Source organism: Chlamydotis macqueenii, chromosome 2 (genome assembly GCF_036417535.1).
Source record: "Chlamydotis macqueenii isolate bChlMac1 chromosome 2, bChlMac1.mat, whole genome shotgun sequence".
In the NCBI taxonomy this organism is placed as follows: Eukaryota; Metazoa; Chordata; class Aves; order Otidiformes; family Otididae; genus Chlamydotis; species Chlamydotis macqueenii.
In genome coordinates this window covers 104,244,585-104,270,048 of record NC_141557.1, presented here as the reverse complement: position 1 = coordinate 104,270,048, position 25,464 = coordinate 104,244,585, and the positions used below count along the sequence as shown (strand labels likewise).

The following is a 25,464-nucleotide window of genomic DNA, read 5'->3' as shown; positions in this document are numbered from 1 at the left end:
AGAGTTGCTCCACAACTGTGTAGCAAAAGAGTTGCTCTGTCCAGCCATGGATATTAAACTGGCTGCATAAGAATATTCATCTTTGATGCTATTAGCCTGGTGTGTTAATGCTCACCGGAAGCTATTACTCTTCTGATTAAAAGAAAATTTGTGAAAAATATGTGCAGAAAACATAAACATTACATAAAAATGTCCAATTGTAGATGCTCTAGGATTTTTTGAGAAAATAATATTAAAAAAAAAATTCAGAAATACCATTACAATGATGTGTCACAGTTTAAAAGGTAGTACATTTACTTTCACCACCCATAGTCGTAGAGGCTGACTCACCTGACAGCTAGGGTTACCATAATGGATCAACGTGATACATCGTGGTTGTTTGATAAGAAAGGAAGTTTGTAGACAAAACCTCACATTAGCTGAAAAGATGTTCCTGCCAAAGCCTTTTCTCCATAGATGGGCAAATTTACTTTAGTCATCACTGAAATATATTCTCCTCTTTCAGTTTCTCACAGAAGTGAAATACTTTGTTTTAAATAGAATCTTGTATATAATACATAGATTTATTTTGTTTTGTTCACAAACACTTACCTGTTCCTTCCTGGATAATACTTGCCTAATTCTACTAGCTATATACATTGAATGCAGTTCTGTGATGCTGTCAGAAGTCCTACTTTCCTTCCATCTTGTATTTCCACAGCATGTTTTGTGAAAACGCCAGGTTTCATGCAGCCACTAATGAAATGTGAGGGCTCTGATGAAGCTGAAAATTTACTAGCTGTGAATGTTGCATCTGTTTGATCTGATTATTTCACGGCTTTTACTAAGAGGAAAAACTACCTAGACAAGAACATGTAGATGCATGTGTGAGAAAGGAGGGGCTGTCTTTTCAGCAGCAGTGCAGTGCAGTACTTCTGCAAAGCAGAAAATCCTACTTTAATTAATGCCAATGGGAAAATACACTTTTACTTCAGTTAAATGAGGACTGTATGCAGAAGACTTGTAGATGTTTTACTAGAATGAAATCGAAATTCAACAAAGTAAAACCAGTGGTGTGATTAGTTTGTTTGTTTTTCTTGAGGTTATTATTAAATTAATAAAATCAGAATAAGTTGTGAATCATGCTTCCCACTTTCTATATACTCATGTTATCTCTTGTGTTAAATGTAATGGTAAATTTCATAGTATTTCTTAAATTAAGAGGCCACCACTGTACGTTGCTCACTAAACAAAAAATATATCTAAAAGATTTCAAATGAACATTGCACTTTTTAATGTCTCCATTGTTTTTAGTAAGTGATAAAATTTCTAAGATAAATTGTGTAGAAAAAAATATCCTATGGATGGAATAGAGATCTGAAAAGGCTTCAGTGAATCATGGGCTCTAGTTACCTTTCATTCTTTTATTTTTGAGAATTTGGCTTCATCACTTCCTCTGTGCTTCAGTGATAATATCTGATTGTTTACATTGTGTGCAAAGGGGACAGAATGTGAAAATCTGTCCACAAGCAATGAAAGCTACTAATTATTTGTACATGTAGCAAGGTGAAAACAGACTACCTGACCAAAGTTCGCATGTGTTTCTACATAGTGAAACACCAAGATATTTCAAAGCTATATTTCCAATACAACAATTATGGATCCAGGTGTAGATCCTTCAGTGCTGTCCTTCTACGTGGAAAAAAAAGAAAAAAAAATTCACACTTAGCAATAACAATGTATCATTCTTTGGACAGTACTTTTCAATAGTTTTTTTTCAAACAGTAAATTATCTTTGTTTTACAGGGAGGGAAATTTATGTGTGTATTGATGATTTGCTATTTGACTTACTTCTGTCAAATGGGAGACCAAAGACAAGGTCTGTTCTTCTAGTTGTTAACCTACTGTATCTACTTGATCGATGTTTAAGATTACTCATGCTTAGTTATGAGTTGAATGATAGGGTTTTTTACCAATAAAAAATACAATGTGCCTTCATAGGTATCAGAGTTTTTCTTCAGTAAGTTACCCTGGCTGCTGAACAAAATAATAGGTGCAGTTCTTTTTTTTTCTCCCCTTCCCCCCCCGACTTTACCCTACAAACTGACAAGAGAGTTCTTCAGTTTAGTTAACCTGTTCTGCAAGTCTATATTTATTTGAATTACATTTTAGGCACAAATAAGAAAAATTAGAGGGATGATTCTACAAAGCCACCAGATCTTGAATGGTTTTACAGGTGTTTATCACTTTGCAATTTCATGTTTGGGGTTGTTTTTTATTTTCATTTCAAATTAAGCAATTACATTTTTAAAAAATCCTCTTTGCTGAAGACCTTACTTCAAGATTAAAAAGCAAATAGTTTTTCAAGAGTAGGAGGTCTTCTTTGACTGTCTTCCACTTAAGAAATATCCTCTTTTCAGTTGAGGTAAGTTTAATTTAGAAGTTTGCGGAGAAACAAAAACCTTGGGCAAGCATAATGTGTGTTATTAGGTCACATCTGTAGTACTTTGTTGAAACAAGTGTGTGTGTGTTTGTGTCTGAGCTTTACATTAGCAAAGTCAACACTGCTTATCTCTAAGAAGTGATGAACAAAGAAGCTTAATGTGCTTATGCTGTATTCTAAAAGTTGAGAAATCAATTAAAATAGAGATAATGAATGTAGTGTTATTTTCTAGGCTCCTCCCTGTCTTATTAATTTAGTAGGATCATTTTGGCTTTTTAAATGAATTCATAAATAGGTCTTAGCTATACACTGAATCCGTTCTCTGGGGAAGTCTTTTTACATCAAGTTCATCTTTAAATAATAAAAAATATGTAGAGATATATCTTATTTGTAATGAGGTGACAGGCTTAACTTCATCCACTCTCCCCAGGAATCTCTGGGAATAGGTCACACAACAAGAAAAAGACAAACTTGATCAAGCTTTGGCAGTGGCTCTTCTACGTCTGTAGTGTTGTTGTGGGGGTTGGTGGCACTACACAAGACAGTGATAATAAAGCAAGTTGGAGTCCTTTACTGTCCTTTTCCTTCTCTTCTTTCATATCCATACTTGACTACAACAGTTTCCAGAAATTTCTAACCAATGGCAAATAAATGTCCTGGAAAGCACTGAGAAGTTGAAAATAGCTGGAAAACTAGAACTAAAAATTGTAAAAACTTCTATTCAGCTGAAATTAAACATGACTGAACCATAACACCAAGGCTGTATACTATTACATATTTTGTTTACTGGATTGGCCTTCTACATTTCAACTACAGAAATAGTAGTTGGAGTGAGTGTTCTGTGACATTGGTTTTCCTCTGAGCTAAATGAGTAGTTGCAGATAAATAATGAAAAGGAATGCAACAAGATTTACTAGTAGAGTCATATCATCATGAGATAGGTTGTACAGTACAGTAGGATAGTGCTACCATTTCAAGAATAATGTAAGAATAAACTTCCTGGAGATCTTCTGTAATGCAGACAACAAAATAAAGCTCTCTGTGAAAATTATTGATTTTTCTCATGAACCAAAGAAATTCCAAAGGTCAGCTGGGTTTTTTGTTTTTTTTTTTTTTTTTTTTAATTTTTTGTTTGTTTGGTTGTTGTTTTTTTTTTTTGCTTAGGTCAGCAAACTATTAGGTAAGTTTTGCCTACTATGAATTTCCACACTTTGGGAAAGAAGACAAGTGAACCTGTGATTATGGCTCTAGACATATAGATTCCTCTTACTAGATGTTTCAAATACATATTGCTTCAATTTAATCATTTAATCTTAAGTTTCTTCCTGTTTTCTCTAGACTCAAAAATTTTTGAACGCACTATGATTATTTAACCACACTTCTTTTACTAGCAATTCCTAGTCAAATAATAGCTATGTCTGTTTATGGTGTACTCAAAAAGTATTACATAAAATACATTTTAATAAATATTTCTTGTTGATAGAGCACATTTTAAAAACATGAACGTATTATTATCTCATTATTACAGCAATAAAATACACTATTTGAGGTTATTAATACAATTTAATTGAGGGAAGCTAAATTATTGTCTTTCTTTGTCTTTTTAGGAGTGAAATTAGATTATGAATCAAAACACCAATTTAGGCTCCATTCAGAAACTAATGGAAGAGACACAGATTTCTGGGACCCAACCAAGACAACCTTTTAAATTATCTGGAGGCTGCCAATCAAGTGGCCATCTGTGTAATTCATATCTGCCATCTCCAAGTTTCTACCCATATTCACCTCATTACCCATATATGCATACAAGTTACAGCAGTGATTGGGAAATTTTTGAAGCAGTAAGAATTCGGGAACTGGAAGAAGTCAAAGCCAGAGCTGCCCAAATGGAGAAGACCATGCGTTGGTGGTCAGATTGTACCGCTAACTGGAGGGAGAAATGGGGCAAAGTTAGAGCAGAAAGAAATAAAGCCCAAGAGGAAGCAAGGCAATTGAGAATCAAATTAGACGGTGTTGTAAAAGAACTCAGTGTGCTTAAAAAAATAAATCAAGATTTAGTAAGTGAGAAGGAAAACCTAGAAAATGTAACTGCTTGGAAAACAAAATTCAGTTGCTCACAATTGTCTTATATTAAAAAAGACCTAAACCAGTTAACATTTCTGGAACAAGAGCCTGTGAAAGAACTGAGACAAACCAACAAGATTCCTGAGGCAGAACACACAAAGAAGGTAAAGAATGGGGAATTTTTGTAGTTAATGGAGAACTGGGAGATTATGGATGTGTATCTAGAAATGGGATTTTTCAAGGATTTTTACCAAAATACTACCTGATCCATTCAATAGTAAAACCACTTTTTTTCAAACTAATATTCTTAATGTAGAGAAATGCAGAAAACAATTCATACCCCTCAACTATGAATAAACATTTAAGTAACTGTTATATCCAGTAATTTAGAATATTGTTCTGACTCTCGTGTTTTAAAGTAACAGATTACCTCTGTTATCTGAGTTTTCCATGTTTTGTGTACTTTTTTTTTTTTTTAATGTCCAAAAAAGCAATGTAGGTTGCTGGCATCTAAAATAAAATAATTTAATCCTCCCTTAATGCAACTTCTGAAATGAGGGAAGAGATGAGGCAAATTCTTCTACAAAGTGGCAAGTTTTTTATTTGGGGAGAAGAGCAATTAAGTTGTTAAGAAGAATTAAAAATCAAGTATGGACATGGTTTATTACAGCTCCTAGTTCTATACAAAAGAACCAAGAAACCAGTCATTGTTGATGAAGCAAATTTTTTCCTACATTGTAGGAAAGTGTTTTTTCTACATTGTAGGATGTAGTAAACTTTTTACTCCAGTTCAATGAAAACTATCAGGATCTTAGGCCTGAATGTATTATGTTCAGAATATTCACTCGCTCCTGTAATGGACATAAATTATATTATATTCCTGTGAATTCTGAAAAAAAAAAAATCACCATAGTGTTAGTAGTGAAAATAAATTTGAAAAAAAATGCATGGCTTTCGTATTTTTGGGCAGAAAAATAGGCCATAGGAAGGAAATTACACAAAATATATTTTAACAATTTCTCTTTCTCCTTAGTATAAAATAATGCACTACTTGAAAACTGAAACTATACATGAATGTAAAATAATGTTATCTTTTCAGCAGCTTCTAGTATTTTCAGATGTCAATTTCAGGCATCCTTTTAAAAGCTCGAAAGAACACAGTGGTATGAAATAGAAATGTCGGTAACCTGCTAAAATGAGATTAGCTTTTAAATGCAATTTATCAGAGGTGATAAAATTTAAATATATTTCGGAAGGCAACTATTGTTTATAAGAGGTGTTCAGTCTTCCTAATAAAGATGCATTTTATTTTTTTTAAAGATTATTATGATTTTTATTAGTTTTGGTTATATTTCGTACACTAAACATGTATCTTCAAAATAGATATTATAGTGCTTTTAGTTTCCAAATGGGATCCAAATTGGTATGATATGCTTATAACTATATAAAACTGTATAAGAAGTCTATCACCTGCTTCAATATGATTTACATTAGAAATGTAAGACTTCTTAATGTAGAGTTTCTCAACATCTTATTTGTGTACATAAATTGCATTCCTGGTTTTGTATTCTGTCTTCACCGTAGTTATAGCCAGCTAATGATAACTGAAATCTATTTCTTTAGTAAAGATACATTAGAAATATTTTGGATATGAAGCTTGTCATAACAGAAGGTGTGAGACGTTACAACATGACAATGATCCAACTACAATGACTTTTAAAAGCACATTCTATCCATATATACTTCAACTGTACAAGGTGTTACTTATTCCCTTTTTTCTCCTACATGACTTACATGTCTAGAAGAACCTTGGTAGGCCCTGCAGAAATTATGTTAGGCTCTTCCCTTCATTTATATTTTTCTTGGATATAATATTTTTCTATTTTCTCAGGATGTAGAAGTAATTAAAGACCAAAGCAAGCACAATAAAAAAATCATTCCAAAGCCTCCTGATTCCTTTCCCAGTGGAGTTCCCAGCATCTATTTGGAGGAATGTAAAAAAACTTTGGACAATACAGCTAAGACAACAGAGAATTATTTAATACATGTTTCCGACATGCATTTGCATTTGGCTGAGATGCAGAAAATTTTACAGAAGGAAAGAGAGTAAGTGCAAAATATATCCTACTTGGGGAAGTCTCTATTAAAAATAAAGGTTTTTAAGACACTTTCTGAAACAAATATGGTGATATTTCATTTATAGCTCTCGTTCTAATTTCTAAGCTTTATTAATTGCTATTTACAAAGATTTGATAAGAATTTAGAGAGAAAATTCAACATAAGAATCTTTTTTTTTCCTGCTTAATAGTATTGAAAATTGATGTTTCAATGTTTTGTAAACATTTCACAGTAGTGTTTATTGTTTTTCTTAGCTTGTCCGTCATTTAAATAAGAAAGGTTCCATATAGAACTATTAAGAATGTACAGTTCATTAAAAAATTATACTCACTAGCAATTTGGTGTCAATGCAATGGTATCTAATGTATGTTATGTTCAGTTATTGGAGTACTTTGTACATAATAACAAATTTTCAAATATTCTACCAGCAGACTTCAGAAGTTTAACTGCGGAATGACAATTGCAGCTGCAAAATGCTGTTAATCTTAACTTCTTCACATGTAGTAAGATGTATGTCAAAAGCTGATAAAAGAGTGAGAATAACACACTTATTGTATGCTTATTACATCATATCAGATTTACCAGACATAAATAGTAAATGTACATCTTGGTGGTCTAAAATTTTTCATATGTTGATTACACACTATATGCTAGCATGTGAGTCTCTATGTTGGTAGGAATTCCTTGATGTTTCATATAGATGATCAGTATCAAGCAACATTGAATCGCACCAAAAACACTTTCTAAGGAAATGTGCAGTATGTGATGTATCATGGGTGTAGTAGGAGACTTCAGGCACTATGTGACTGTAACTTCAAAAGCAGCTGAAGTTAATTAGAAAATGAAAAGGAAGAAAATGCTCCTTCTGTTGCAAATACACGCAACAGTTTCAGTTCAGAGAGTTTGAAATTGTAAGCTATGATGATTTTTTTCCTGAAAGATTTTTTTTTGCATTTGTCCTGTAGATAGTACAAGTCTAAGTTCTTTTTTTAAAAAAAAAAAAAAAGTCTTTTAAGTCCCAACTAGTACTTAGTGTGTTTTGTTTTCTGAATTAGATAGCTGTAGAAAACATCTAATAATTCTTTAGTTGAATCAGATCACAGCAGATGACCAGAGGTATGCTTTATCTCATTGAAAAGGATTTAGTGTTTTGTGGAAGAAAATATCCCTGAATGCCTAAATTTTCCGGTTTGTCTGGGTTCTAGGTACTATGTTTTTCAGCAGCAATCACACTATACACACTTGCATATATAAAACTTTCTTTTTAGGAAGTGGATAATTTTTCAACTCTTATTTTTTAATCATTTCTTAGACAACATTTTAATAAACCCTGGTTCTACCTCCTTATTTTAATTTGTTTAAGTGCTTCTCTAGCCATTTTGTAATGTACTTCAGAGAGACAAATTTTACCATTTATCCCTAGATTTATACTGAAATAGTATATGGCAGTAAATTTATCAGCACATGGTAAGAACTGGGGCTTGTCTACACTGTGCAACATGTGGCAGTGCCAACCTCAGGCAGCAAATGCTTACGGAGCGGTGATGTCCACACAACAGCAGGCACTGGTGCAACAACTCCCTCTCTAGGTCACTTTGAGCAACATTTCCTGTGTGCAAAGATACTCTGTAAGCAGAATGTATGCAACTTAAAAGTATGAAGCAATTGTTTTTGGCAATGCATACAATAAATAGCTAGGAATAATGTTATTAGGATAAGCATTAACATAGTTACCAGTCTGTTGAGACAGCCTATGAGTCTTTGTTGGGCAAACTGTCAACTGCCAGCTCAGAAAGGGTTGGTCTGCACTGCTTACTGGAATGGGCTTATTTTGCTGAGTCTCCATCTTCAGATTCCCGGGTTTTCCTTTTAGGGTTTTATATTTATTCATGTCAGTATTTTTGCTCCTGGATCCTGGAGCTGATAATAATGACTATCTCAACAATCTCACCCCCCTTTGCCTTTTTACTTTTTTTATCTAGCTTAAGTACTTTCTCACAGCTTCTTCCTCACAACTTAGCAATTTTCTCAGCAAACTTGAGCCAAGGACACACAGCTGTGCTGCATCAAAAGCAAGCTTGGTTCACAGACAGCTTGAATCCCAAGGCCAAAGGTTACCTTGGCAGTCAGTATGGTCTTACACAGCACAGGACTTCTCAGTTTTCTGGTTTACATGCAGTACTCCAGCAATGTGGCCACATTCTTTCGAGAGTTAAGCTAGCTCATGCAGTTTCAGTGTTAGGACTTGCCCTTAGTTACCTAACTAATCTCCCTATTAGATGTTTTTCTTCTTTACCCTGAGAAATGAATGCTTCTTGCATTATGTTTAGAGCTATCTTCAGTAATGCTAGTATACCCTTAAGTCATGGATCAGGCATTGCAAAATATCAAAAAGAAAGGAGCTCTGGAAAAAGAAAAAAAGAGCTAAAAGTTTATTTTTTTACTTTCAAAGAACTTCAGAGTGGGGTTTACAACATAACATCACACCAAAATCCTCTACTATGCACTGTAGCTTATATCAAATGCACACTTGAGATCACATGTCATAAATGGGAATTAAAGACCTTATAAATTGTTCAGCACTTTAAAGAATCAGTTGCCTAAAATGGTTACCTTTAGTCACCTAAAAATTTTCCATTTTCAAGATCTTATTTGTTCCATTTTGAACTTAGAAGTCTTTCTTTGATCTAAAACCAAAAGCCCACTAGCTGTGGTGATAGTTGATAATACTGAAAAGCAATTGCTTAGGGCTGGATGGGTAGACTTAGGCAATGGACATAGAATGCTTGATCTGAGCATCAAGAAACACTTTTATGCTATGAGGGTGACTGAACACTGGCACAGGTTGCCCAGAGACTGTGCTGAGTCTGCATCCTTGGAGACATTCAAAAGCCATTTGGACACGATCCTGAGCAACCGATTCTAGATGACCTTGCATGAGCAAGGGGTTGGAGAAGTTGACCTCCAGAGATCCCTGCCAACTTCAACCATTCTGTGTAATTCTGTGATTTAATTAAATAATAAGGACTTAAAATAGGTGGTTACAAGATCCATGAAAAGTTCTCTGATATTGATCTTTTGTTTAACTAACAGTAAACTGATTCACCAATCTCTGTTATATTCTTTCTTTCACTCTTTATTTCCTTTATTTAAGTAGTAAACTTTATGTAGTTGAGATCAACTATTTCATTTAGTAGCATCAGGGGTGCTGATCTTAAAAGGTACTGTAACACAAAATAAAAGTAGTATCTTCTAAGCAAGCACTACGTACAAGACATTCCTTTTTTACTTTTCAGATTATACTATTTCAAATACAGTCTGGTCATCTGCTGTGATCTGATTCAAATAAAACATTCAGTACAGTCAATAGGCTGTATTAAAAGTATTAAAGTGTCATCTTCCATACTTTCACTTCCTACTGTATTAAAGATCCCTCTTAATAATTCTTATAGTTCCTCAATGAAGTCATGATACCATTCCACTGAGATATCTCTTCATTTTAGAATAAAAACTATTTGGTTGATATGAATATCATAGGTTCTTTACATGTGATAGAAGTCACCTTGCTCCACTTTGCTTTGTGAGTGATGGTGTTTATTACTATAATGTTATGAGAGCCATAGGTGTTCACTAAGATAAGCTGTGCTATGTGCTATATCTACACAGAAAATGGAGATCCCTGGTTTAAGAGCATTAGATTCAGTTGTAAAAGATAAGAGAACAAGAAGATAATTTACTCAAGTGGATTGCTTTATTAATGTAGCTAACATTGTTTCCAGGACCTGAACCAGACCAGCCAGTGGTAACTCTTACTGTATCTGTGCAAGCCTGCAGTGTGCTGCACAGATACGGCTCAGACAAATCTCAGCAATACTTTGCTTTAATTCCTTCATACTGTTGTGGAAAATGAATTGTAAACCAAATATTCTCAGAATGTAGTGGGCCTGGCAATAACATCTTTAGTTGAAGAGATTGACAAATTCCATTGGCCTCATAATATAAAATAACTAGTTTGGCACACAACAGTTTATCTAATTGCAAGTATTAGAATTTTCTTTTCAATTATTTCAACAAATATCTTTTCTGGTATAGTAGCTCTTCATCCCTCTATTTTCACAGAATTTACATAATGTGAAATTTTAATCTCTCAACATAATAGTAGCTATGTGGTTTTACTGGTTTTTGGATTTTAGATTTCTTCAACATCCTGACTTTATAGCCTTTATTCCTGTATCGATGTTTCTATGGAATATTCAAAAATTTTAAACTGTGCTTCAATTTCATAGAAATGTTAGAAATATAAAAAGCTTTTATTTGTAATTAAGATTTTTTTTTAATTTTATTTTTAATTATGTTCCAAATTCTATTTTGTTACAAAATTGCAAAATGACATATGCACATTACACATATAAAATTAAATTATGAAACATTCATTCTTGTCTTTGGAACTTGGCCAGTAGTGTTTCCTGTGAACAATTTTTAAGTGGTCTCAAAGATAAGAACATCTGTAGTGCCTCTAGACTTCATATTTCTTCCATTATTTCCTGAATGGCTGAAAATATTATGATTGGTTAGAAGAGCCGTAAAAGTAAATATCAGCGTTCATTGTTTCAGTAATATAGTATCTTTCTCCGAGGAATTGTTGTTCACTCATTATGAATCATGTGTCCTAAATATTTTTCCTGAATGTAGTAATGGACTTTATGCTCAAATAACATTCCAAAGGCAAATGCTTGATGAGAGTGTAGTATCTCTGAGCTAAAGAATCCATTTTCCTAAAATTATTCTGCATTTTCTTTCAAGAGCAATTATTTTTTGAAACATTAAATATACATAATTTAATATATATATATTTAATATATATTTTCTTTATATCTAAAGTTGATCATCTTTGATTTCAGTACTGTCTACATAGTATATATATTTCCCTGTATATGTGTGTTTAAAATAACCTTCTGTCTGGACCCAAATAAAAGTGATACAGTACCTTTTCTCTGAGGATCTTCACTAACTTGCCATGTATTAAGTAACCAGAATCACTAACTGAAGTCCATTTCCAACTTTTCTTCAGTTTATCCCAAAATTTTATATAATTTAAAATTTAAATCATGTACTACTGGATTTCTTTGTTCTTTTTAGCTATATTCTTAATCTCTTGGAATGATTATATGATGATAATACAGTTTTTTAATAAAAACCAGATATACAATTGACAAATGTAGCAAAACATAACAAGCCATGAAAAATTATTTCTAAAAGTAATTTGTCTGTTGTCAACTTCAAAAAGATGTAATGCTGACTTTTAAAATACTTTTTCAGAATGAATGTATTTCTGGAAAAAGAAATGGAAAAGATAGAAAATGAATTATTTCTTTGGAAATGGAAATATGAAGAACTGAGACAAACCAAGCTGGAAAGCCTGAAACAGGTATGTTAGTGGTATGGTGTTATCACATGGAGTAAGAAACAAAATTGAGACATAGGATTTCTTGTGTTGTAACTATAAGTAAAATCATATCTAGGGTTTATGAAAGTGATAAATCAACAATTTATCCACTACTTATCCCCATAGCCTGATGGGGAAGGACCTGACAAGAGTGCTGTGGAGAAACTCAGTCCTGGTGCATCCGCCATGTGCTACCATGGCAGCACTTGTGCTGGGAAGTTGCAAAGGTAGCACTGAGGTGGCTTCGTAATCTCGCAGGAAGGGACCAGCCGGAGGAGGCAGGTGCTGGTGCCCCATCCCCATGTGTAGGGAGGGTGGTGGCTCTGATGTACAGCAAGGGGTCCGTCTGGGCTTATGTTCAGATAGAAGGGGCCCATGTTGGACAAAGCAGTGTGTGGGAAAGCCCAGCAACCATGAGAATGTTGCCCCTGGGCTACCAAGTGGGCATCGTGGGGGTGGCAGCCTGGTAAGGAGAGGGGTGGCATCCTCAAAGGTAGTGGGGGCATTCCAAGATCTAGCCTGTGGCCAAAAGAGGTGACTCCTGGTTAGGGAGAGCTGAGGGCCTGTTCAGGTGGCACTGAGGAAGAGCTGTGTAACTGCAAAGCCCAGTGCACAGGTCCCAGGCTATGTCTGTGGGGAGTGGTGGATTGTCCAGCAGTTTGCATGTGGAAGGGGGCTGGAAACACGCTCATGGCAGCATGATACACATCAGCAACAGTAGTGGCACACCCTGTGGTACCGTCCCCAGCACCAGCTGAGGCACAGTGGAGACCTCGGCTCAGAGATGCTGAGGGAGGATGCAGGTCCCTGGGCCTCAGGCTGCAGGCAATGCCTGATACCTTCCCTGGAGGGTCAGGCAGGGGAAAGGGGTCTCCATGCCTACAGGAGGTGTGTGCTGGTTAAGAAAATATGTTGTCCCTTTTGAGCTGCAGGAGGAAGTGAGCAGGCCGGGCAGGCTCAGGGAAGACAAAGGGAAGATTAACAGGATCTTCACAGGGTTCCCAGAGATAAGAGGGTCTGAACCATGCAGGAGGGGCAGCCAGAGACTGTGATCAGTTGCAAGATCAATAGTTCTGTAGTAGGAAGCCTGGCAACTTATGATCTCCAGCAACTGGAGGATGGCTCCCTTTCCATGTGCAGATGTCCAGTTGCAGAATAAGCTCACAAGCCTGGTAGCAGAGTAGGAGAAGAAAGCCATGATTAAGGAGGCATCAGAGCCAGCTTTAACTTGAACCATGGATTCAGGAGGAAGCAGTGAGTGGCAGTAGTAGAAGGCTCTCTCCTGTGGAGACAGAAACCCCTGTGTCCTGCACTTACCTTTTTTTAGGGTTATGTGAGGGCCCTCTTGATCCAACAAGCTGACCAACCTAGTGAGGAAAGCTTTGAAATAGGAATGGCGGGGGTGGGAGATTACAACCCGCAGTAAAGTGAAGAAGTCATTGTCTGGGGTGGAAAGCTCAGGGTGCAGGTTGATAAGAGCAAAAAAAAAAAGACTTTGTGAATGACAAAACAAGGTGAAAGCACACCAGAACTACAATATTGTTGAAGTAAATAAGATACTGTGCTAAGTTCATGCAATTGGAGTACTGTGAAGGGCTTCAGGACAGACTAGGAAGGAGAGCCTAAAGGGATGGAAGTTACCATTAGATCTATAAGTAATTCAGATCTTTTGAGCTCTCCTGAGGGATGGATGTTAGTCTGATAAAGAACTTATGGCTCAGGATCAGAGGAGAGGCCAGTAAGGGTGGCATTGTGGTGGGAGTTTGTTACAGACCACCTGATAAAGAAGCAAATAAAGTCTTTAAAGAACTCAAGTGTCTGAGTTGTAGACATTGGTTCTTATGGTGGACGGACTACACAGCTGCTAGGAAGGCAACATGGCTGCTGCAATCAAAAAGTTTTCTGAAGGGTTTCAGGAATAATTTCTTGCTGTAGTTATTAAATGAAACAAAGAGTAGTGACACATACCTGGATCTGCTGTTGAATATCATGAGGGAAACTAGTTGGGGATGTGATGATGAATAACATCCTTTCCTGTCATAAATTTGAAATACTGGTGTTTGTTATCCTGAAGGAAGGGAGAAAGGCAAGCAGCAGAGTAGAGACCCTGAACCCAAGGAAAGCAGGACATTGGCTTGGTCAGGGGACTGTCAAGTAGGATCCATTGGAGGAAGCTCTGACTGGTAAACAAAGGAGTAGTGCCAGGACCAAGTCTCACAGGTCCTGAAGTACAGCATCTTCCAAGTACAACAAAGGTCTGTCCTAATACTCAGGGGAACAGGTAGATAGATGCATCAGGAGATTGACTTAGCAGGGAACTCTTGGTGGAGTTCTGATGCTAGAAAGCAATATGCTTTTATAAAGGAGATAAGCCTACAAATTTAAGAACATTGCCTGGTTATGTAGAAATGGTGATTTTTGAATCCAAGTTCATGGGTAGAATAATTGCATTGCAGCTTTCAGGATTTAGCTTTCAGAACAATGGGTTAAGAACCTCTTTGGTTCAACAAAACTCAAAATAAGTATCTATATAACTAAATATAGATATAGAATTTAAAATTTCTTATGAATTTAACATTTCTAATTTGAAATCATCCAGGAAAACTAATTAGCTTTCTTTTCACATTTTGGAAAAGATTTCAAGCAATCTATTAAATTCCAAGTTCTAGTTACAAGGAGGTGCCTGTGTAAATGGAAATTCCTTAATAGATGAGCATCCACAGCAACAAATGAACATATATCTGTCATATTTGAGTTAATTCAGATTTTAGTTCTTTATTTTCTGCTTGCTCATTAAGTAGAATTTTTAGCTTGTCATGCTTCTGTATAATAGAAGAAGCCTAGATTTACTTAACTGTTTTTCTTAAGAAGTGTAATCTTTGTATTTTATGGCACTGTCAGAAGGAGTAGAACAAGAAGTAAAAACTTACTGAGAAGAGGATCGAGATTGATAGATTGTCCAAGTGGAGACTGGTGATGAGTGGCATTCCTCAGGGGTCTGTATTGGGCCCGGTCCTGTTTAACATCTTTGTCGGCAACATGGACAGTGGGATGGAGTGCACTCTCAGCAAGTTCGCTGATGACACCAAGCTATGTGGTGCAGTCGAAATGCTGGAGAGAAGGGATGCCATCCAGAGGGACCTTTACAGGCTTGAGAGGGCCAGTGCAAACCTCAAGAAGTTCAACAAGGCCAAGCGCAAGGTCCTAGCTGAACTTCATGGTCCAGGCACAAATAGAGGCTGGGCAGAGAATTGATTGAGAGCAGCCCTGAGGAAAAGGACTTGGGTGTGCTAGTGGGCGAGAAGCTCAATATGAGCCAGCAATGCATGTTTGCAGCCCAGAAAGCCAACCGCATCCTGGGCTGCATCAAGAGGAGCGTGGCCAGCACATCGAGGGAGCTGATTCTGCCCCTCTACTCTGCCTTCGTGAGACCCCACCTGGACAACTGTGTCCAGCTCTGGAACCTCCAACGTATGAAGGACATGAACCTCTAAGAGAGAGTCCAGAGGAGGGCCATGAAGATGATCAGAGGGCTGGAGCACCTCTTATATGAGGACAGGCTGAGACAGTTGGGGCTGTTCAGCCTGGAGAAGAGGAGGCTCCGGGGAGACCTGATAGCGGTCTTCCAGTACCTCAAGGGAGCCTACAGGAAAGACGGGGAGAAACTCTTCAGCAGGGCCTGCTGTGATAGCACAAGGGCTAATGGTTTTAAAATAGAAGGAGGTAAATTCAGATTAGACATTAGGAAAAAAATTTTTACAGTGAGGGTGGTGGAACACTGTAACAGGTTGCACAGAGAGGTTGTTGATATCCCATCCATAGAAACATTCAAGGCCAGTTTGGACAGGGCTCTGAGCAACCTTATCTAGTTGAAGATGTCCCTGCTTCTTGCAGGGGGGTTGTACTAGATGACCTTTCCAATCCAAAGGTCCATTCCAATCCAAACTATTCTATGTTTCTATGATATACACATATATATGTGTTACTGCTTTTTTCCCTGGGAATGTGCTGAATTGGTTTAATTGCTAACAGGAAGTGATATTTTGAGCACTATATTTGTCTTCCAAGATTTATAAAACATGCATCTGATTTTTAAGTTACAGGAAAACATTGGTCTTGATGAATCTGACTAATGTGAATGAAGTTACTTACATTTGTGGGATTTTTTCTTGTTGTAGTTCAGTCCTGACTGGGACCAGACTACGCAGTCTCTCTCTCACTTCCCCCACCCTCCAAGAGAATAGAGGGAGATGATATAAGGAAAAATGGCTCAAGGTTTGAGATAAGGATGGGTAGAAATCCTTAAAGCTACCGTTACAGGCAAAACAGACTCGACTTGGGAAAAACTATTCATTTATTTCTAAAACTAGCAGGAGAATGAGACAGGGAACAAGATAACCTGCCCCCACCCCTCCCTCTTCCCGGGCTTAACATTATCTCTACTACCTTCCCCCACCCCGAGCGGCACAGGGGGGAAGAGGGAATGGGGGTCACAGTCAGTTCATCACGTGTTGTTTCATGCTGCTGCATCATCGTCGGGGGAAGAACTCCTTGCATTCCTCCCCTGCTCCAGCGTGGGGTCCCTCCCACAGGCCACAGTCCTTCCTAAAACTGCTCCGGCGTGGGTCATCTCTTCCAGGGGGTGCAGTCCCTCCAGAACAGCTGCCCCAGCATGGGCCCTCCACGGGCCACAGCCTCCTTCAGGCCTCCACCTGCTCTAGCGTGGGGTCCTCCACGGGCTGCAGGTGGATCTCTGCCCCTCCGTGGACCTCCATGGGCTGCAGGGAGACGACTTGCTCCACCATGGTTGTCACCACAGGCTGCAGGGGAATCTTGGCCAGGAGCCACATTACTTCTCCCCCCTCCTTTACTGACGTTGGCGTCTGCAGCCGTTCCTCACAACAGGCTGGCAGACGCCTCTCAGGATCCTTTTTACATCTTATTCACTTCTCATCTCCTCTCCACTTCTTGCAGCCAGGCCAGGCTGAGTTGGGCCCACTTGGCTTCCCGGCAGGAGGCCAGAGGGTGAGGCCTGCAAGGCCCACAAGGATCGCACCTCCCCATCTCTCTCCCCACTCAGCTGCTTCACATCGTCTCTTTTTTTTTTTTTTTCTTCTGTTTTCCCCTTCTTAAATAGGTTATCACAGAGGGGTTATCATGGGACATTCTACTACCAATTGGCTTGGCCTTGGTCTGCCCTAGGCCCGGCCGAGTCCACTGAACAAAGGGGAGCAACTTCTAGCAGTTTCCTACAGAAGCTACCACTTTAGGCCCCCCCTTACTAAACAAAACCAGAACACTTCTGTAAGTGAAAATCCTTCTTTTCTTGGAAAAAAAAAAAAATTGTGTGTTGGTGATGCATGTATGACTGTCACATACTATGTATTACTGTTAAGAAATGGTTGCTGGAGCACCATCCAAGGTTTTTGACAGTGAAAAAATTTGAAAGTGAAATAAAGGAAAACACAAACACATACTAGGCTAAGCATGGAATCTGATTTTTATACACACTTGCAATATTAAATCACAAAGGTTTTTCTAGATTAACAACTGGTTAATCATTACATCTGGATTATTCTCATATCCTTGATCAAGAGTTTTTGTTCCAATCATGTGTAAAATAATATGCTGTTTCCTTTGATAGGTCCCCTAACAATCCCACTGGGAATGTGGAAAAAAAAATGCTTGATTTGTAAGTGACAGTGCCACTGCAAATTAAACCATTTTTAGCAATGGTTAGCTCTGCCATGTTTTTGGAAGCCTGAGGGATTTTCTGTAATGTTAGAAGCTTCACAGCTGCCAAGATTTGAATATTAGTGTTCCCAGTAACTAATTACTTTCTGTTAAAAGATGAGTATTCACTCAGGTTGAAATAAACTAAATACAGAAAGCCTCAGTTATCTTGATGATAATAATTTTCTGAAAAGGTGCATTCTGCATCAATTTGGAAATTTTAAATAAGTTTTCAATATATTGAGTTAACTAAAAAAAAAATGAAGTGTCAATTTGTGTTTGTACTAAGTATGAGCATTATATGTAGCTTCATTCAATTAGCATTGAACTTGTCCTGTTTGGGGTCATAAACTAGAGCGTTTTAACACATAAACCAGGAAGTTGCCTTTAGTGCTGACATTGATAATTTATCTTTCTGTTATAAAAATACTTCTCTCTCACTAAATGGTAAAATTTGAAGTGAATGTTGACACTAAGAAGTTTATTGTTCAAATCTTGATTGATGTTTGACAGCACTGTTTCTTTATTTGCAATCCGTCAAATATAATCTGTTCTTACAGCACATGATTTTGTCTGTTTCTCTAAAGATGCTCAGATGTTCTCTTTCACATCAATTTCTCTGGCCTTTCCTTAATTTTGAGTATTCTTTCATTATAACAGTTTCAAACCAAGTCCTAATTGACTGCTATTCTTAAAGATTACCTCTTCACTACAGATTAGGACTTAAATTTTGCCCTTCTTGGCTGACTACGTAGCAAAAATTGTGTCTCGGCTTTCTTTAGAGAATGAGTTAAGATTTTGTGTCCACTAAATATTTTCCCAGGGAGAAAGGAGGAATGGATGTGAAATGTCCCTTTGTTACATTTGTGTTTGTTGCAGGAAAAATGTATTGTACTATCTGAAGCCTATCTTACAAATTACTGTGAATTTGTGACCCAACAATTCTGTCTATATCGGAGATCATTAAATACTTTTGGGGCTTTTGGAGAGACCTTGAGCTTGTTTATGAGCTTGTTACACAATATATGGTCCATAAGATCACATCTTCAACTAAGATTTATGTGTCTACATTTCTTAGCTCTCAAAATAATTTTGTGTATACTGTCTAGTTAATAAGCTTCACTTCAACTTCTGGAAGAGCTTGCAGCTCTTAGTGGGATACTAAATCAATTAAGGTTTCCGATGTCTGGCTTTTCACATATATTACAAATAACCTCTTAACAACCATAAAACACTTTGTTATTCTTAAAAAGGAGGAATTGTTCAGTAAAAAGTTCTTCCTGTGTTATTGTTGTGTTTGCATGAGAATCCACAGAAGGGCAAAGATTAAGTCTGTAAAACCATTGAATCAAGAAAGGAAAATGAGCTCTCTGATTTTGTCAGATACAGCTTCATTTATAGATCACTTAACTAGCCTTACAGTCTGAAAGACACAAAAAGTGTATTTGAGTCTGATTGGTTAGGTCTTTAGACTCTTTGTAAAACAGAGCAAATCCTTGGTGTGTTGCCCTGATGTTTGTAAACACATAATTATAGTTTGCAAGATTGTTAAAGTTTTAGGTTTTAGAATGCTTGTTTAATCTTATAACATGCACAATAAAACATTCTTGTTTACACTTTTTGCAAATCTTCCTCAACATTGCCTATCTGTCTTTATCATTTCTGAAGGACATGCTCTTCTGGTGGTTTAAAAGTAAAATAAGATGGAATATTTACAAAGCAATTTTACGTTATACTGAAAACAGTGAAAAAATGCATATACTGCTATATTCCACTGGTGTGCGCTGTAGACTTACAAATGCCACTATAGACAGTGACTTCTGTGTTGCTTAAAATAATTTTCTGCTAGCTGACCAATGTACCCTTATTCTACATTGTCTAGTGTGTTGGTAAATGAAGAAAATTCATAGTCCAATTTGCAGAATAAGAGGCAAAAATTACACTAATTGGTACTTAAAGCCTATTGGAACATCAGTATCAAAAGAAGTATTCTCAGATGAAAAGGAACACAGGCTAAATTAGCATTTTATATCTTTAGGCAGAGACATTTCTGTTCTTCCTCTTTTTTGCACAGAGTTGAAAGTAAGTCACCACCATTGTTGATTTTACACTAGAGCCAGGGAAATATCTTTAAACATCTTCTAAAACAGATGTTTTCTGTTATCTCTCCATACATAGATGTTCTACATTGTGTATTATAGAAATCTATGTATTGTTACTTCGGCGCACTGCTTTCTTTAAGAGAACAGTAACAGTTCACTACCTGTTGTATCCAAGGCGAATGAAGCTCCACTGAGGCAACTGAGGTGTCTGGATGTATCAAGTCTTCTACTCTCACTGTATACATTTAAATGCTATGTAAAATGGAACAGCCTTTTTGGAGACTCAGATTGTTAACAGCTAGCTCTTGTTAAAGATTCTGCATTATTTCTACCTTTTCCAGGAATCTTTATTCCGAAATTACCTCATAGTATGAAGATGTTGCATAGCTACTTATATATAACTGGTATTCTAATTCACTTAGTATATATTCACTGAGCAACATGATCTAGTTGAAGATATCCCTGATCCTTGCAGGGGGGTTGGACTAGCTGACCTTTAAAGGTCTCTCCCAACCCAAACTATTCTATGATACATGAATTAGGAATAGTGATACTCTATTAATATTACAGGAAATTTAGCTACCTATAGTAGGACCATCTGACTACTAGTAGAACTATTCTGCCCTGTATTCTTTGCTTGACCCCAGAAATGCCTTCTGATTGTCCCCTGAATAGTGCAGGAAACATAACAATTATCAAACATAAAACAGTAGCCTTAATGGCTATACTGGTTACTGTGAATTGTTCTGTTTAATTCTTTAATGCACAGAAATATTGCATGCTATGCATAGTTATCATAGGAATAAAATGATGGCCCAAAAATAAATTTGTGATAATTTTATGTATTACAGAATAGCCAGTAGTCAGTTTGAGTGAGCTAAAGGAGTCTTTATAAAAAGTCTAATATCAGAATCCTCAAGGCTGAGTTTTAAAATATCATTAGGCAACTTTCTGAAAACTGTGACTGGATTATTTGAGAACTCAGAGTGGAGTGGAAACTCAGTGCAGTTAATTTTCCTGTGGTAAAATCTCATTATTTTTAGACTAGATCTGGAATTTGGAGTGTCCCTTACGGGGCTCAATCCATTTGTTTGAGAGGCTGTTGTGATTTTCAGACTGAGTGAAATGGATTGATGATGTTACCACACATCTGACTAGTGGTTTGATAAAAGTACTTAAAAAAATTACTTGGCACATATATATTTCTTTTTCCTGTCCAAATTACAATGGTTTACAGGTTTACAGTTTGAGAGTAAGGAAAGAATTCTGGAGCACTGCTTAAGCAACAGTTCTTGTAAAGCCTTAACTATTCTTTCCTCTACTTTTGTAAATCAGGTACCAGTTCATATTTAATGTTATCTTTAGAAATTATGTACTTAATATGAATATTTTTCCTGTCCAACATAAAGTATAATTTGTGATGTTGCATAACTTCAAGGTTCCACTTGATTACCTATTTTCCTACAAACGTAATTTGGAAAGTGCTGGAAAAATCTACTGTTTCATTGACTTTTTTTTCCTCATTCTGGCTTCAAACAAGATATTTTAACTGTATTGAATTGTACTTGCCAATATTTCCTGGGTCTTTATTGCATATTTGGCAATGGAAATACAGACCAAGACCAGGATTCTTTTTTTTTTTATTTAAGGGCATTCTGGTATAACTGAAAGATGAAAACTCATACTTATTTCTCTGAGGAAATATGTTTAGAAGAAACATATGTGTGCATACTGAAATATATCTGTGCATACTGATTTTCTGTGAAATGAATACCATGCCAAACTTGCATCACTTGTAAAAGCTTGTTTTGCCTGTTGATCTGCCACCGGCAGAAAGTATAACCTGATGAGGGAATGTTCTGAAGACAAGAGAGGTATATACACACAGCATACATATATACTTATGTATATATGTGTTTGTGTTTTTATATACATGAAGCAGCCTTTGTCCTAGAGGTTAGCATTGGATTTTTAGCGAAAACAGTTTTTCATACCTTAGCCTGAGAAGTCCAAAATGATGACAAAGTTACTTCTTAATAATGTGTTAGTGTGGTCAGTTCACTGTATGATTTTTTTTGGTAATGTATAGTTTAAAAAAAAAATCACCCCTAAAAATGTTTTTTTTAAATATTTTTTAATATCCTGAATTTGTCTTTCAGGAGTATATTTTAGTATTCACTTATTTTCTTGCCTAAGTAAATATTTCTGCTAGTAGGCTTAGTTGTTATTCATTCATATAAACCCAACTTGGGCTAAAATAAGTCAAATAATAAATTAAATGTAACAACTGATAGAATGTACAAAATAGAATTTTATGTCTGACATGTTAAAGACATTGAATTAAACTTATAATTATTTTGTCCTTAATTGTGAAGTTGCTTTTTGCCTATCCTTATCTGGATAAGGGTAGCGACATGTTGCTTAAAATAACTTGGGGGAAGGTTTGATCAGAAAAAATAGCTTTAGGTCTTTCTCTTCCTTAATTTTTTTGATAATAAAATACTCTTTGTTTTAAGCATGACAGATACTTGATCTTCCTACTAAAAAAAAACCAAACCAAAACAAAACACAACTTTACCTTCTTGGGGGAAAAAACAAAACTCAGCAAATTCCTCTCTCTCAATTTTATTTTATTTATTTTTTCCATGGAAACTAATCCTGTCACCTTGCAAGCTCTTGTCATAGTGTTAATAAGAAATGTGTAAATGGTCCTTTATTTATCCAGGATCTAACACCTTTCTACTTGTGAACAGTTTCCACTCTGGACTCAGCAGAAATGTTAGGAATCACTTCCTATGTTGAGTTTTAAGTCTAAGCAAGCCATGAAGACTTGTGAAATCCATTGCTGGGTAATAATCTAGAGTTTTAGGTTTACTATATGGTAAGTGGATTGAGTAACTTTTTGCAGGACTTCGAGGGGAAAACCTGTGAGGAACTGGAATGAAGCTTCTTGTTTTTAAAGGGTCTTGTCATATTCTATGAAATAAAAAGGTTCCTAAACACTTAGTGTTAGAATTAATGTAGCTTCATGCCTGCCATCTCACATACATACAACTTTCAGGACGGTCAGGTAATTGTGCTTCCTAACTTATGTGTGTTGCATAAAAAGCCAGATTTACTGTTTCATTGTGACTTCTAAAATGGAATTTTCTTTTTGACTCAACTATAGCATATACAAGAGAATTGTATTGCTTCTGGAAACAAAGAGGTAGTATTTTCATGGGAGTAGGAAAGGGAGAGAACTAATCATGTTTGGGTTTTTTTTTTTCCTTTTTTTTCCCCCACTTTCTTCTTTCTGTTTAATGTGTAATAGGAATTTTCCTCTTTGCTCTTCATGCTTAAAGAGAAATGTCTAGCATTGAAGTAAGTGCCTTTACACAGTAGCACTACGTTTTCAGATTACTTTCAAACAAAGAATTCAATCTTAGGAAAAGCTAATGACTGTTTTGTTTGGATACAGTCAAAAACTTCATTGTTTACATCAGTGGAGTACCACCTATTTCTCTGAGCAACATAAGTGATATCCTGAAGTCAATGAGAAATCTGCTGATGTCAATGAAATTTGGATCAGTTCCTAATTTAAACTGTCTAGTAACAAGTGATTAAAATCCATGCCAGAAGCTTCTTCAGGAACAAATTTCAAAACAACAAGATAGTTTATTATTGTAGGTATGATTCAGATAAAACAGAAGAGGTATCATGTAAACTGTACTGAAAACAGTAGAACTATTTCTACAGCCACTTGCTAGCAGATTATTGATCTATAGAAATCATGTTTACATAATTACTTATCTAAATAAAGTCATGAAAGCTGTATATTTCAGGTCCATACTCTGAAAGGAGAGCTATGTGGAGGCAATTTCTATACCTCATTTATCTGAAGTCTAACTGACACAACATTTTAAAATTTATTTGAAGAACATCAGCTCCTGTATTTCTTGAGTCATAGAATACTTTGGATTGTAAAGGACCACTAAAGGTCATCTAGTCCAAACCCCCTGCAAGGACCAGGGATATTCTTCAATTACACCAGGTTGCCCAGAGCCCCATCTAATCTGGCCTTGAATGTTTCTGGGGATGGGACATCTATTGACACTCCAGGGAACCTGTTCGGTGTGTCACAAGCCTCATTGTAAAAATTTTTTTCCTTCTGCCCAGTCTGAATCTGCTTTCCTCTATTTTAAAACCATTACCCCTTGTCCTGTCACAACAGGCCCTGCTAAAGAGTTTTCCCCATCTTTCTTATAAGCCCCCTCAAGGTACTGGAAGACTGGTGTAAGGTCTCCCTATAACTTCCTCTTCTCCAGGCTGAACAACTCCAACTCTCTCAGTCTTTAGTCATGGGAGAGGTGCTATAGACCTCTAATAATCTTCATGGCCCTTCTCTGAACTTGCTCCAACTGGTCCGTGTCCTTTTGTTCAGGGGTTCCAGAGCTGGACACAGTACTCCAGGTGGGGTCCCACAAGAGTGGAACAGAGGGGAAGAATCACCTCCCTTGACCTGCTGGCCATGCTCCTCTTGATGCAGCCCAGAATGCTGTGGGCTTTCTGGACTGCAAGTGCACATTACCGACTCATGATAAGCTTCTTGTCCACCAGCACTCCCAAGTCCTTCTCCTCAGGGCTGTTCTCAATCCATTCTCCTCCCAGCCTATATTTGTGCTTGGGATTGTCCTGACCTATGTGCAGGACCTTGCACCTGGCCTTGCTGAACTTCACGAGGTTTGCAAAGGCCCATCTCTCCAGCCTGTCAAGGTCCCTCTGGATGGCATCCCTTCCCTCCAGCGTGTTGACTGCACCCCACAGCCTGGTGTCATTGACAAGCTTGCTGAGGGTGCATTCTATCCCACTGTCCACTTTGCCAACAAAGGTATTAAACAGATCTGGTGCCAATATCGACCTCTGAGGACCGCCACTCATCACTGGTCCCCACTTAGACACTGAGCCGTTGACCACAAATCTGAGTGTAGCCATCCAGCCAATTCCTTATCCACTGAGTGGTCCATTCATCATGGCTCTCCAATTTAGAGACAAGGATGTTGTGTGGGACAGTTTCAAATGCCTTGCACAAGTCCAGGTAGATGACGTCAGTTGGTAACAGTTTTTCTTGCCAACAAGCATCACACCTGTGCACAATAGTGCTGGGCTTGAAAGCAGGCAAGCTGATGGGTTTCCTTTCAGACTTACGAGCTTTTGCAGTTGTCACCTGTCACTCTTACAGACTTCTAGCAGTAGAAAGGTCAAACTGAAGAAAATAAAGTTTAAAACCCCCAAACATCCCAACAAAACAAAGGGTTTATTACAGTTAATGAAGATTTTGAAAATATTTCCTATCCACATGGACATGGGTGTCCTGCTTACATGAAGTCTGTCTTCTTCTTACACCTTTCTCAAAGGGGAGTTATGCAGTAGAACGGAACCATTGTCATCTTCCAAGTTCTGTAGACACTTCTGACCTAAAACCAAAAGGGATTTCAGAGAATCAGATTCATCAGTCTAACTCTTCTGCTGGTATATAGTATTCGTTTGAAGATGCTTCTGCCTGTATCAGGATTTTCCTGATCTTCCAGTATAGACAT

The 25,464-nt window shown here is 37.0% G+C and overlaps 1 protein-coding gene across 2 annotated transcripts in view; it reads left to right on the top strand.

Annotated features, from left to right (window-relative positions):
* The first annotated feature begins 4,034 nt into the window (after nt 1–4,034).
* CCDC102B (coiled-coil domain containing 102B) overlaps nt 4,035–25,464 on the top strand; it is a 119,235-nt gene continuing 97,805 nt past the window's right edge. For both annotated transcript variants that reach the window (XM_086742168.1, XM_086742169.1), the window contains exons 1-3: nt 4,035–4,650; nt 6,378–6,592; nt 11,924–12,032. In XM_086742168.1, coding sequence (XP_086598294.1) covers nt 4,045–4,650; nt 6,378–6,592; nt 11,924–12,032 — 930 coding nt within the window. In that variant the 5' untranslated portion in view covers nt 4,035–4,044. The remainder of the gene's footprint in view (nt 4,651–6,377; nt 6,593–11,923; nt 12,033–25,464) is intronic.